At 33.0% G+C, this 15,527-nt stretch overlaps 1 protein-coding gene across 2 annotated transcripts in view; it reads right to left on the reverse strand.

Annotated features, from left to right (window-relative positions):
- KCNH7 (potassium voltage-gated channel subfamily H member 7) overlaps positions 1–15,527 on the reverse strand; it is a 477,670-nt gene that overhangs the window by 63,377 nt on the left and 398,766 nt on the right. For both annotated transcript variants that reach the window (XM_079131238.1, XM_079131237.1), the window contains one exon: positions 8,734–9,159. In XM_079131238.1, coding sequence (XP_078987364.1) covers positions 8,734–9,159 — 426 coding nt within the window. The remainder of the gene's footprint in view (positions 1–8,733; positions 9,160–15,527) is intronic.

The raw sequence follows: 15,527 nt of genomic DNA on the forward strand, positions 1-15,527 counted from the left end.
TGACAGTTGAACTGAGAAAGACCTGAATAACGAGAAGGAGCCAGTCAAGCTCTCTCTTTCTGTTAACTGTTGGAACATTTATTGGGTAATTGCATGCATTAATTACACTCTGCATTTAAATGCATTTTTCTTCCTAAATGTGTTAAATGGATAAATTGTTTCTCAATACGCCAAGGATATTATGATTGTATTTTGCTTTGGAGTATGATATATGTAACTAATTGCATGATTATTACTGACCAGGTATCTAATGATAGGATACTTTTATATAATAACAGGATACTTAACTGGTTGTTTGGACTTGAAATCTGATAAGTACAAATTACAAGTTCATTTCTTATGTTTCTTAAATAATGTCAACTATAAGTACTATATAATTCACAGGGCATATAATTATTCCATAGTTACATGGTATTTACCAATCAATTATTGAGTCATTTTATCTGTTCATTGTTGGTGTTTATTTTACAAAGTAATCCAACTGTGCTAAGAACAGTTATATCTTAATTGAAGAAATAGCACATAAAATAACTATTGCCCCTTATCTATTAATATTGATGGTGAAAAAAGAACACTAAATATCAAGAAGAGACTTTTTATTAAAATGTTATAGTATGTGCTGTAGTTATTTTCCTTGTACCACGGTAGTAACAAGGAAAGAAGGAATCGCTTACATAAATTCTTTTTAAAAAAAATAATATTGGATGGGCTGGGGATATAGCTCACTAGGTAGAATGATTGCCTTGCAAGCATATGGCCCTGAGTTCAATCCCAGCACTGTAAGTAATAATAATAATAATAATAATAATAGTAATAATATTATTGGAAATCTCCAAAAGTCAGAGGAATTTGTGCATTTGAGATAGTGTTACTATAACTAGACCCTGGTCTTTTTTTCAGGTTTGGTTATGTCTTTTCTGTTTCCAGTGCTGTGTTATATTTTTAGAGTGTAATAAAAAATAGTTTTTTTTCTTCTTCACAGATTTAAAAGTACATTCTCTCACAATGATTGATGGAGAGTTTCAAGGTCATTTTAGTTTCTACTACTTGGGCAATATTTTAGTTTAATAGTTTTGTGCTAGGACCTTAGAATGGACAAACTTACAATTCAATTCTGCTTTTGTATCAATATGTCACCTTGAATAAGTTATTCAGTTAGTCCCAAGCTTTAGTTTCTTCATTTGTAAATGAGAATAAAACTGTCTAACAAGAGTTGCAGATAACATCCAATAAATGGTCACTTCACATGTTTCTCTTTAAACGTCACTTACATTTTTGTTTGATGATGTAACAAATGCCCTGGCCTTATTTCTATTTTTATCAACTTCTGCTAACACACTTAGGAATTCATTATTAGTGACAGTTGTATACAGTATTGCTTTTAGACAATGCTTAGGGTTGCAATAATTATATTATTTTTTCTATTTAAATATTTCTTTAAAGATTTAAGGTATCTTGCCCCATATTACAGAATGAAGAGAGTCAACTGCATCCAAATTTAAAAGAGTAGACAAAGGTACTATTAGTCTTCTCTTGATCATTTGGGAACTATTAGTTCCCATTTTTTAGTACAGCAAACTCTCTTTATACTATCTGTAAGTGAAAAGTGGAAACTATGACTCCCTTATAATATTATGTTAATGTCAGAATTGAACTGAAGAAAAATGATTTCAAGTGATGGTTATCCTGCAGCATACCTAATTGTGTGAAATATCCAGATATGATATAGAAGTCTATCTTTCCAGTTTTTAAATTTCTAACAATCTAACAAATGAAACCATCCACAAACCCATTCAAACCCATTTGAAAAGAGAAGCAATAAAGAATTTTCTTAGATGTTATTTATTGAGCTTTTCACTGGTATTAGAAAAATGTTTTTTTGCTAGTTTTTACTCTTGATAGAAACTTTGAAATCATAAAAGCTCAATAAATTATAATGTGTTATTATTTTTAAAAAATACAAACCCATATTGAAATTATAAGATATTAAAGAAAAGGTGATTCATTTTCAAAGCAAGTACTTTGCTAGTAAGGGATACAATGGAACTTTGACACTTCCAGTCCACACCTTACCACTACCAATTCAACCTTAAAACTCATTTAGCATGATTGAATATTTCAAAGTCTTTTTGCCAGAATGTCACAGCAAAGAAAGTTTTCTTTAGACTTTTATTTTTAATGAATTTTGTCAGTACTTTTTAATTTAAAATGACTTTTCTTGCAGAAGTTCAACTTTTCATATTTGATGTTGGTAAATGAATATCATCAAATCTCAAGTTAAAAACATATCCACATCCACAGTTTATTTAAGAGCCCCAGATGCCTTCTTACACTGAGATAGAATTTAGTTTTCTTTAAGTAGTTAACTTTCTTGACTATATATACAATTGTAGTTTTGTAATTAACATTAGACCCTAAATTTGTATTTAAAATATCTGTCATTTTTTTGCTAGATATTGTATAATAAATCAGGGAATATTCTAACTTAATACCAGTGGAATTCTTTTAAGGCCTGAAATTAGGTAATTTCTTATCAGTATTAAACATCTCTTTAGTGAAGCATAAATTTGGTTACAGTTAAATCAGAAAGTCTCACCAATAAGAGAAAATCTTACGTTCAAGAATTTTTAAAAATAATTTTACTTTTTTTGTAAGCATTTGCAAGAATATTACATTTAAAATATTTATCACAAAGACTCTCTAAAACTTTTGCCTATAGGTAAGTGATATGATTATTATTTTATAAGTGAGGAAATACAAGTATGTGTTCTTCGGTTTCATCCACCAGGCTGACAGAATAAATCATAAATGAAACCCTCTGCTTAATTCATCATTCATCATGTTTCTAAGAAAATATTCACATGCAAGCAGGTAACACAAGTAATAAATTTCAAGATTCTACACTCTTTGCTTTAAATTTCATTTCAGCTAATTTTCTCATAGCCTTTTATTTATATACATCATTCAATGAATTATTTGATAAAACTCAGTATTAAAACTAGTTTGTAGTCTTTTGCCATCTTGTCTAATATCATTTCAATATTTTCAACAACACAGTCACTAACACAAAGAGCTATATTTTGAATGTGTATAGGACCTTGGGAATTACCTACTGTGCCATTTCATTATTCATACCAAACCTCACAATTACTTCCAAAAATTATGGATTTTGTGGGGAGTCTTGGGAATTCAACCAGGGGAACCTTACCAGTGAGCTATATCCCCAGTCCTTTTTATTTTTTATTTTGAGACAAAGTCTTTCAGACTGGCCTCCTTCTTGTGATTCTCCTTACTCAGCCTCTGGAGTCCCTTGGTTGGAGGTTTGCATATCACACCCAGCCAAAGCTTGGCTTTTAAAGAAACAACCTCACTGGAAACTTCTTCCTATATTTAGCAATATTTACAACTGAGATACTTGGCTTTGTTTTGTTTGTATAGTTAGCATTCTATTGTGTTTCAATTTGAATATGACTTTCTTTACAGTGACATGGAAAACTGGTCATCAAATGATTCTAAATCATAGAAGGCAAATATTACATCAAATAAATAAGTATGGATGCTATATCTTTCAAATGAGAATTGACTTTTTCCAAAGGAAAACTGTACCTCATGCCATCTCCAGCAATATGTGATCAATCACATTAAAACATGACTAAAATGATCAGCTTAATGCAAAATTATTTATTCAATTGGGGATCCTATATCTCTCACTGGTTGAGCCCCAGAATTTTGGAGATGTGATCAAAGGTCTAAAAACAAGTCAATGGAAATTTCTGTCAAATACAAGTCAAGGACTACCTAAAAAGAGAGAGCACCTTACTTAAATTTCAACATGAATATGTGTCCTATATTAAACATTATAAACTTCCAACAAACTAATGTTATCTATTGTAAAGATCAAGTTCAGAAAGAATAACTGACAAGATGAGCAGGATTTCTATACAGAAATTTTCTTCATATTTATTCCAAAATTCATCTATCAGACTAATGAGTCAAATATATTAATGGGAGTAGAAATTCCTCTTTTCTACTGGGATTTTTCCCTCAAAGGACTTTGTAGATACTCAGTTTGTAAGACTATTTTGGCATTCAAAATTCATGAAAAATAAAAGGAAAGTCTTAAATAAGAGAGGTCAACAAACCAATCCTAATTTTCAGAGAAGGCAGAAGCTATGAAACATGTAACTAAGTATAATTCCCCAGCTTTTGAGTGTTAATGTCTTAGAAACTAAAATCTGCCACAAAAAACTAAACGTGAGAAAATTTGAGACAGTCAATCAAAGTTGACTTTCTGGAGACTGAGGCTATAACAGTATTCCTCTCATCAATGATATTAAGGTAGTTTGCTAAGGGTAATGTGATGTCTGATATTGCAAAACCAGGAAATACAGAATCTTTTCCCTTTCTGAATGGCATTAGCATCAGGACGATATTAGTGACAGAAGCAAGCCCAAATATTGCCAATATTCATTTTCAACATGTTTTTAGTATTATAGAAGATCCTTTAGTTTAGCAAATCTGCATTTGCTTAAACCAAAATATTAAATGGTTATGTTGAAAAATATAAGCAATCATGCTACATCTTCTTTAGTAAAAATGTATATGTCTCATTAAACTTGTAGCATTAGATATGTTTTATAAACAAACGATGTGGATAAAATTCCATTTTTTGCTTTAATGTTGGTGTAAATAAAATTACAGTGTTACAGTAGTCAAACATTTGGTGGAATTGAAAGGAAGACTTTAATGTTTAATAGGCATTGACAAAGTTCCTTTTTTGAAGTTAATCCATGATGTTATGATGCATAGAAGGAAACATTTAGATAATTTAGTTAACATTAAGCAATTAATAAATCATCCCTACTCTTATAATTTCCATTCCTTTATGTATTTTTGCATTTATTTCATAGAAATGTTCACCTCAGAACACAAGATTACTTTATCCTGGACTTTGTTGTTCCATGTATTGCCACTAGATCTTGTCTGTCCAAAGGGCAGAATAATTTATGCCTCCTAAAAAACATGGAAGTTTCACGGTTTTCCTTCAGAACTACCAAATATGAATCTCAGACTTTTAAAAGACCCAAAAAAACCCACACAAAAATTGGTGCCTGGTCCTGGTGTAGAAACACCGATTCAAATCAACCTTTGCCAGGATTATGTCTGATTTTTCATTCAGTGAATCTCATTTCACTACACTCACATGCATTTCTCTGTGCTTGCTCCTGGGGTGCCTGACTTGCCTACAAGTCATCCATCTTTACTTGGATGAGTGATCAGTATCTCAAACTTTAGATGGTCAAAACAGAAATTTGTCATCATCATCATACCTGTGAAACTAGATGTGTAACTATTATATTACATGTGGTTTTATTTAACAATAACCAAAGGGGATATTATAAAATGCTTTTTATTGAAATATATTTTAAGTCTGTTAGAGCTGGGAACCTTAATAGGGCCATGCTTCTAATGGGTTTCCCCTCTGCTAGAATGATCCTTCTACCCTCTTCTACTGAAAAACTCCAATTAATGATCAGGAACTTCCTTCATGTGTGTCCCTTGTAAATGGTGATATTAAAGTATTTATTAGATATTATCCTATCTGCCTACCTTCTGGTGTTCCCTTCTAGACTGCAAGCTTCCTGACAGTGGGGTTCTTGTCTTATTCTCTTCTCCCTTATTGACTGGCACACATAGGTTCTCAGCAAATACTGATGAAATGAGTGATTCTACTTGGGGAGGAGGATGCCATGACCTTTTCTGGAAGTGTAAAAATGGATTAGGCCAACTTTTAGAATATTTATTCAGAATTTTGATAAGTAAAGAAGATAAAAGCAAGTATTTATTTATTTATTTAATAATGGAGATGGTTGCTCTGCATCTTACCAGTTCATTTTGCGATCTACCCTTGAGGGTCTTTGGGACTTTCTGAGGCATTTCAATGATATTTGCAGTTTGAAAGCCAAGAGACTACATGATGTCTCATCAGAGTGACCACTCTAGCTTAATTACTAGGATTTATTATTTTATCATATGTCCAAAATCCCAAAGTTTTTCTTTTTTTTTTTCTATTCTTGTGACAGAACTCCCCAAATGAGTCCATTTGAATTTAAGATCTCTTTTGTTCTGGAAGTAATTATTTTTGGTTGGAAAAAAAGATGGATACTGAATATCAATAATGCACTTATTGTATGATGTACACTTTTGAAAAAAATTCTGAAATATCACCATGAACTGGAAAGTCTGATTATAGCTATACAGCATAGTTTATGTATTAAAGAGGCATCTTCATTGTTACTCCTGCAAAAAGTAAAAAGTAATCCAAATCCATCACTTGTCTTATTTCCCTTTTAAAGCTGAAAGGTATTTTGATGCACCTGGTGTCTGATTCTATGTGTGCCTTCTAGAACCCTTCCATACTTGGTATCTTTTATGTCTGTCTACTTCACCCCATCATATCCTGTGTTCCTGTTCTTTACAACCCAATTACTATACTCGAACCATTTCCTTTTCCTCTCTCATTTCTTCAGAATTCTTTTAAGTTGCAGCTGGTTAATCTAATAACTGTTGGACATTAACACTTTTAAGGTAATAAATACATTAACAGCATTTATTTATTAAAAATTGATTAAATTAAATGTGTTTACATTTATGGGTTAATGTGATTCCACATAAATTTTTAAAGGGAGATTTGCATTAGCCATCAGGGACATTAATCCAAAGAGAGGAAGGGGAAGAGAAGGAACCACTGGCAAAAACTACTATGTACCTTCCCCTGGCCTAGTCTTTTCATATAAAGCCAATTTATTTTTTAAAAAAATCTTAAGAACTCATTTTTAACTATTTTATAGAATTTTAACATAGTCTTAAATGGATTAAGTAACATCAAGTAAGCGGCAAAGAAGAGAATCAAACCCAGAGGCCTGACTCCAAAGCCATGATCTCTCCCATATCATAACACTTCTTAAATAGAGAGAGTAGCAGCTTGAGAACATGGGGGTGCCTACAAAATTCCTTATGAACTGTGGACTGGCCTTAGTCTCTGTGAGGCAAATTTCACCTTTTCTTTGGTGCTTCATGAGAGATGTGATCTGGACTTCCTATTTCCCCAAGACTATTTCATCCTGTAACTGAATGTTAATCAAATAAATATTCTCTTATTTCAGTTATTCAAAGGAATTCCTATCTGAAACAGTGATGTCTGAATTAAAATTTTAATAGAATTTTATTATTTTCAAGTGAAATATTAACTGAAGTTAAACTAGAGTTGAATTCTAGAAACTAGAATTAATGACAATAATAAGCATATCTAAATAGTCACTGATTTAATAATAAATGATTAAATACAATGAGTATATTGCTTCTCATAAGAATTACATTTGCCTATTCATCTATTTATTCAAAATTTTATTTGCTGTTGGTGCATATATTTTAACTTTGGAAAGAATGAAGTTTTAGTCTATTGTTTATTGTTATGAACTATTATGATGTAATTACATGGCTCTCCCATTGTAAGAAACGCAAAGATAATCATGAAATATCCCCCTTCTTCCTTTTCTTTAGTTAAAATTGAAAGGAATATTTATTAAAACTTTTTCTACTTTAGTGGCAGTTACTATATTTTTCTTTTTAGGACTTGACTGATTTGCATGTGCATTTCCTCGTTATAGTCTTAAAAACAATGATTGAAGAAGAGAAGGTAATATTATTCTTCTTTTACTGATGAAGAAAGTCAGGCTTGGGACTTTAAGATTTGTAGAATCCAGCAAGAACGCCTCTTCCACTACACTGCTCCAAAATGACCCACAGTTTAACCAGTATGTTCTATAGGAAGAAAAGTGTTAATTCTAAACCTATTGATTCTCCTTGGCAGAGGAAGATTCTCTTGTCCTGAATCCTTCAAAGGCTACCATATGTAGATTTACTTAAAAAGAAAAAAAAAAAAAAAAAAAAAAAAGAGAAAGAGAGAGATGGTAATGTTTTCTTAGGCAGAAAAGGACACTGAATTTTTAAAAATTCAGCACATTGAGTTTATCTTTTCTTAACCTACTTCCTTAGAACTACTTTCATACCTTCTGTAATTTTTTTCCTATATAGAATCCAGGGACCTTATACACAATAAAAATTAGTGTCCTAATGGAGGGGCCTTTTGGAGAACTTAATTTTTTGGATCAAAAAATCCTTTCAGAATCTGATTATAGATAGAGGTATCCCCAAAATGCATTCAGTATGCATATACATCTCATTTTTTTAAAAATTCCAATTTTTATATTTGGAATATGAGAATTATTTGCCAACATGGATGTTATTTAGGAGAAAGAGTTTTTGCACAAGACATTTCAGAAGATTCCTTCTTCCTCATAATTTGAAGAACCAAACTTCAATAATAAGAAAGAAAGAAATCCTTAATGTTTGACAGTTTTACACCCACAAACTTAATATGTAGAGATTTTACATCCTGGGAATGTGCTATGTGGTATGCACCACTTGTCTCAAAGCTTAATTTATTGGTTAAAGAATGGAGTGTATTTTGCATCTTTTGGCAAAAATAGAAGGAATTTAAATTATTTGCAATGGAAAATTGGTTCCATTTCATTTTATAACATTTCAAAGTGAAAATGAATTTCATCTGTGCAATATAGAAAGTATGTAAAGCAACCATTTTTAAGTGAAAGTAGATTTACTTTTATAACTGCAATCTTTCAGAAAATAAGATTTTTAAGCAGCTCTTACCTCATCAGAACCTGATCCAAAAATCAGCAAGTCAAAAGGAATTGCTGCAACCATGTCAATCAGGAACCAGCCTTTGAAGTAGTGTATTGCTATTTTGGCGGGATCACTTACCACTTCTTCATTCTGATTTACATAAGTAGTTCTGAAGTTTATTAGAATATCTATGATAAACATAATATCCACAATCAAGTCTACTACATTCAGAGGGCTACAAGAATAACCACATTCTCGCCTTTTCTGTTCTTCTCTGTCATTGAGTAGGAAGGCTGCCGAGTACGGAGTGAATATAGCAGTGTATATGACCAACAGCAGAATAAGCCAATCCCAGACTGCTTTGAAAGGGCTGTAATGCAATATTGTAAACTTGTTGATGCGTGGTGTCTGTAGTTTATATTCTGGCAGGACATCTGCTCCCAAAGAAAGGACCTGAATACAGAAAAGAAAACCACACACTACATAAAAATGTCATTATTTAATCTGAAACCTATACAAAATATGAAGGAAATTATATGGCAAGACCTATTACAAAGAATTCATGTATTTTTGAAGTATATATGAAAAAGTAAGTTTGTTTAAATGAATCTATATAAACCATTACTATGTGTTATATTCAGTTCCAGAAAACCTCACTGATATTTTTGGATAAATTCACTGAAAAATAAAAATATTATTCCTGACATACTGAGGAAGCGTTATTGTTTCCTTTGAAACCCAGTACTTCATAGAAATGCAGCTACATGAGTATTGTTAGAAAACCATAAAATCAATTTTGGTAAGTAATAATTCAGTTTTAAATCTAGGAACAGACTGACTATAATGAACATAAGAAATGTACTTGGATCCATGGTCATATATGATTTACCCATACTTCATTTATGTTAAACTTTGATAAATTAACTACAATTTATTCAGATCTTTATTTAGGCAAAAATTTTCCCCCTTGTAATTTGATTTCAGCATGGTCGAGGCAGCACTTGAGATAGATGAAAATAAATACAAAGGAGCCTTTTCCCTAAATGGTGAGAGGGTTTTCTATGTTCTGGGATGAATATAGTTTCTTCCAAACTTTTTCAGGAAATTTAAACAATCATAAAAGGAAAATGCTACTAGTCAGTGTTCAGAATATTGATCTGGAAATGTTGCAAGACTCTTAGCCACCAAGTGATATGTAAGTCTTAAGTTTTATTCAACTTAACAAGGCAGTGGGTAAACCAAACAGTTCCCCTTATAGAGTTTTAGTTTATCTGAGAAAATGAGAGATAAACTTGAGTTGTACCCTTGCTAAATAGACAAATCCATGATTTTGTGATTTTAGACTGAGTTTCAAAAACCAAAGTCAAAACAAAAAGGTTATCAAGCGACATAGTGGCATGCAGAGAGCCTTTCGAAGGGAATTGTGAGTTATAGTTTTATACTCTCAATATCCCACATGTATACAGTGGCTCTGTTTGAAATGCTAAAGTCATCAAGTACATTCTCTTAGATTACATTTATCTAAACTGCTAATGCATCATGGGCTTTGGGTCATGGATCTGAGGTAATCCTCTGTTGGTTAGACAGACAGCATTGTGTGTTTTGGGCAATTCTATCCAAGTTGGTTTTACCTTGACCATAATAAATGAGCTACCGTGGAAAATTTCAATTTTTAATCATTTTCAATGTCATATTTCATACTTTCCCCATCCTATAACAAGTTACCATCCCTATTTACAAAGGACTTGAGATGTTAGTCCCAAATGAGATAAAACACTTAAATATAACATGAGAATTCAGCAAAAATAGGTAAAATTGCCTTTAGATGTCAAGTTTATTTAATAAGTTTTTTTGAAAAAAATGAACAAAATATTTGAACCTGATCATTTAATCAGCCCAGAGTAAATCTGAACCAACCAGTGGAGGAAACAGGAATGTATTTTAAGCTATTATGAGATTACAGGAGCTAATTATTAGCAAAAGAAAAATATGGAAGATAAAATGATTTCTTTACTCATGAAATATTGAAAATCCTCAGAATCTAAGATATATAAATATATAAGTATTCAAGTTTCAGAATTCTAATAGGAAAATGTTTGGACTGTCTGTTATTAAGTGCAGATGAATAGAACTCTAATCCTATTGTGATTAGTTTAGAAAACTGTGGCATGACATTTTGGTCGGGATGAATGGAGCACCTCTTAAGGTGACATTACATCATGTAATGTCCCTTTCTCAATCACCAGGGGTTACTCAGGTTGTCAGACTGTACAAGGTAAAATCCAAAACCTTATTTTGGCTTTCAACGTCATCCAAAAATATGGACCTGTTTTGTCTTTCCAGATTCTCTCCCAGCTGACCTAGTAGCACTGAGTACTCCAGAAAAATAAGGTAGAACTTTTAAGCTGCTTAGATCTCCCCTGCCCCTTTTCCCTTCCCTTCCTTCCCTTCCTTTCCCTTTCTTCCTTGTACTAGGGATTCAACTCAGGTGTGCTCTACCACTGAGCCACATCCCCAGCCCTTTTAAATTTTCAAATTTTTAATTTTGAGACAGGGTCTCACTAATTTGCCCAGACTGACTTTGAAATTGCGATACTCCTGCCTCAGCCCCCTGAGTCACTAATACTGCGGCTTTGTGCAACTAGGACTGTCTTAAACTGCTTAGTTCTTAATAAATCACTATATTTACATTTTCCCCACAAAAAGGTCATACAGTTATCCAAAGAGACTCAAAGAATTCATTTTTTAAAAAAGACAGCTATTTATCTGAGCTTCCTCACTGCTTAAGTGACATGCTTCTGATTTCAACCTCCCACACAATACTTGTTCTGGCAGAAGTATGAATTAGAATGTATGAAGCATCTTAGAAACTTCCCTGCAAGTAAAAACTGACTAGAACTCTTCCTATCCCATCTAGATGGACAATCATTTAATATTTAGATGACCACTGTAATAAGAGCTAAAGACTAAAAATGGGGAAGAAACTGTTACTGACATCATGGAATTTACGTCTTACTGGGAAGAAGACCTGCAGGAAAATGACCCCATAACCAATGGCTACTTTGCTCAGTGTCTGAGGCTGGTGGTGATGCTGATGGGGCATGATCTTCCCAGAAGCCTTTCAGTAAAAGATGGCAGTTGAACTGACACTGGGTAGAAGTTGGAAGTGGACATAGCTGAGAGATGGGGAGGTTGGAAAAGGAAGAACACGCAGGAACAGGGGACAGAATGAATAAGGTTAAAGAAGAATAAAATAATGCATATGTTGAGAAATTATAAACAGTCTTCTATTTAGCTGAAAGATAAAATGTAAGAGGGGAAATAGTTATAGAGGATGGCAGTGGAGAAGGCCAAGGCAAGGCTGCTGAAGGTCCACCTTGACATGATAGAAACTTTAGGTCAGTGTTTTCTGTTTTGTTTTATTTTGTTGGTTCTATGTATTTAACCTAGGGACATGTAACCACTGAGTCACATCCCTAGTTCTTTTTCTATTTTTTATTTGGAGACAGGGTCTTGCTAAGTTGCTTACGTCCTTGCTAAGTTGCAGAGGCTGACTGAAATCATAATCTTCCTGTCTCAGTCTCCCGAGTTGTTGGGATTACAGTATTACCAGGCCTAAGACAATTATTTTTACAGTTGAATAACACACAGAGTTCTTTTAAAGGGAAAAATTTCAGAAACCTAATAGTGATTTATTTTTATTCGTAATGGCAAATATGTTCAAAAATAAAACTAGGTTAAAACTTCATATGTTTATACCTCTCAGTATGACTCTTCTAGATTAGGTTGCATACTCCAAAAATATATCTGAAGTCCTCATACCTGGTACTTGCGAATGTGATTTTATTTGAAAATAGGGTCTTTGCAGGTATAATCAAGTAAAGACCAGGTCTTCGTGGTTTGAGGTGGGCCCAACTCCAATAAAAGAAAGGAGAATCTGGGACAGGGATAAAGACACAAAAGGAGAATCCCACGTGGTAATGCAGCAGATACAGCTGCAAGCCAAAGCATGCAGAGGATTGAGGGTAGCCACCAGAAACGAAGACAGGCAGGAAACAGATTTCCCCTCAGAACTTCCAGAGGGAACTCACCTTACCACTACCTTGATTTTGAATTTCTAAGCCCCAGACTTGTGAAAGAATAAGATTCCATTGTTTTAAGACACCTAGTTTGTGGTATGTTATTACTGCAGCTCTTAATACAAGGGCAACAATGAAAATGAATATCTGATATTTCTTTAGGTCAGAAAGCATTGAACTTTGGGCTATTTTGATTATTAAATGTGAAAAAAATATTTTTGTATTCTAATCACGAAGGCTTTTTGTAAAAGTATATTGTTAAAATAGTGTTACAGATTTCAAAGATTTAATTGCTGTGTCAGGATATCCTAACCTAATCCTTAAGGCAAGTTTCGATTTTCCTAGGCTTTGAAGGCCTATTGAAATAGTATTGCTTGATAACTTTAAGAGGCTTTGTTTATTTAAAGTTAACTTTAGGGCCTTATTCAATTTTATATCAAGTGATTATCTAGTCAAATTATATTTAGAAGTGGGTTTAAAAGATAGTTCATTTGTTATATTCTAACATACCTATTGATATAGAACTATGGCTATGTGGTATATAGAAGGGAGTGTTTTGACAATGAATTGGTAGTAATTGGTATGATACCAGATGTCATGTGCAGGTTCTTTTGACTTCTGCATGCATTATATGATCCATAATCACCAGACTTTTACTAACAAATAACTTAAAAAGCATTTATTTATACTGTGTGCTTTAGCATTTTGAGGTCCCACTGTAAATCCAAATGTAGTCTTGGGCACTGAAGTCAGGCAGATGGCAGTACTGTTACTAGGTGAAAATGTTAATGATTCAGAAAAGTATAGTACTGCTTTACTGTTTCAACAAAATACAGGAGATTTTAACATTGTCAAATAGGACTTGTGGTCCTTTGAGAACATCTCTTTCCATGGTTATCAGTTTGAGAATTGTTAAATATTACTAGGCAAGAAAGAAAGGTGGCTGTGTTTGACTTTAGATAGATGCATCTGCCAAGAAAATGGAGACAAAACCAAAGGTGGTCAGGATCAAAGACAGAGCTCATTTAAGACTTTGGCATTTCAAGAGATATAATAAAACACTATACTAGAGAGCAGGTAGTGGAGATGGATAAAATGGGAAACATTTGAGAAATAAATTCCTCTCAGTATGTAAGGATGAGAAGTAGAGAAACCTTTCTTCCCTATGGTTCTCATAATAACAAGTTGTCTTAGAGTTAACCATGGTAATATAAATCTCTGAAACATTGACTTTGTTTGGAACAAATGAAAGACCACTAGACTGTAAATTTGAAGACCTGACTTTGAACTCCAGACAGTTTTTCTAGTAAATCATTAAACTCTCTCGATCTCAAGTTTTTTTCTTCAGTGTGATGGGGAAGTAATCTCTACCTGTCACCCATCTACAGACTTAGTATATCAAATCACATAATTTCTATAAAATTAGCTAATAAAATGGAAAATGTTTACATGCATGTAAAGTAATTTCATTATTGTTTAGATTTCTGGGGTTACTTCCTTATATTATAATCTAAACAAATCAACTAAAACCAAAATATTTAAAAATCTATTGGAGGAAGTTAAACTTTGGATACTGAAAATACTAAGAATTATTTCAGTTATCTATTCCTTGTAACAAACTGAGCCAAAATTTAATCACTTATATGAATAGTAATGTTATTATTCATGATTTTATGGGTCAGAAATTGAGTTTGTGCTCAGTCTTACAATACTTTTGCTCCACAGGATGTCATCTGGGATTATTCAGTGAAATTCAGCTGATAGCTGAGCTTATGTCGAGAATTCGAGAATGTTTCACTCACATGTCTAAAACCTTGGTAGGGATAATTGGCAGATTGGGTTCATTTAAGATTCAGGGATGATTGGATTCTCTCCACCACTCCTGTGGTTGCTTCAGCAGGATAACAATACATATTATGTGGAGGCTTAAGACTCCCAAAAGAAATAGAAACCCAAGTTCTCTTAAAGTCCAGATCTGAAATTAAATTGCTACAGCATCATTTCTTTCATAGTCTATTGACCAAAGCAGAAGTCAGCCAGCCCAGATTTGCCTACCTCTTCACAAGAAACTGACGAGATTGTGGAGGGGAAAAAATCAATTATAGAGATTTTGAAAACACACTATTGCAGGACTTGACAATTATTGTTTTTAGGTGGAGTGACATTGGAGTTGTATATATTTTTACAAATGGTCCTTACCTTTTAGGAATATGGGGTGAAAATGGTCACTTCATACTCCAGTATTTGTGGATGAAATGTTATAATACTGGAGGTTTTCTTTAATATAGTCTAGGGTGTAGGGAGAGGGGTTCTGATTGTACATAATAACATGGGCTATACGTTGATTTATATTGGAAATGGGTGACTAGAAACTATTTTATATGTTTAAAATGTTTCACAATAAACACTTACAAATGAATCTCTTCCAGAAATGCATAAAATATTTGAGAATGGATTTTCTTTCTTATTTTGTTTGCTTGCTACTTTCTCACTCCCCAACCCCTACCTTTTTTCTTTTTTTCTCCCCTGCACTGGGAATTGCACGCAGGGCTTTGCACATGCTAGGCAAGCATTCTACCGCTGAGCAATCCTCAGCCATTTTTTATTTTTATTTCTTTTGAGATGGAGTCTCCCTTAGTTTCCCAGGCTGGCCTTGAATTTGTGATGCTCCTTTCTAAGTATCTCATTGTACAGGATGGAAATTTTTGGATTAAAAGAACTATTTTTAGAAGTACCCTGGAG

The sequence above is a fragment of the Sciurus vulgaris genome (genome assembly GCF_902686455.1).
Source record: "Sciurus vulgaris genome assembly, chromosome: 3".
Classification (NCBI taxonomy): Eukaryota; Metazoa; Chordata; class Mammalia; order Rodentia; family Sciuridae; genus Sciurus; species Sciurus vulgaris.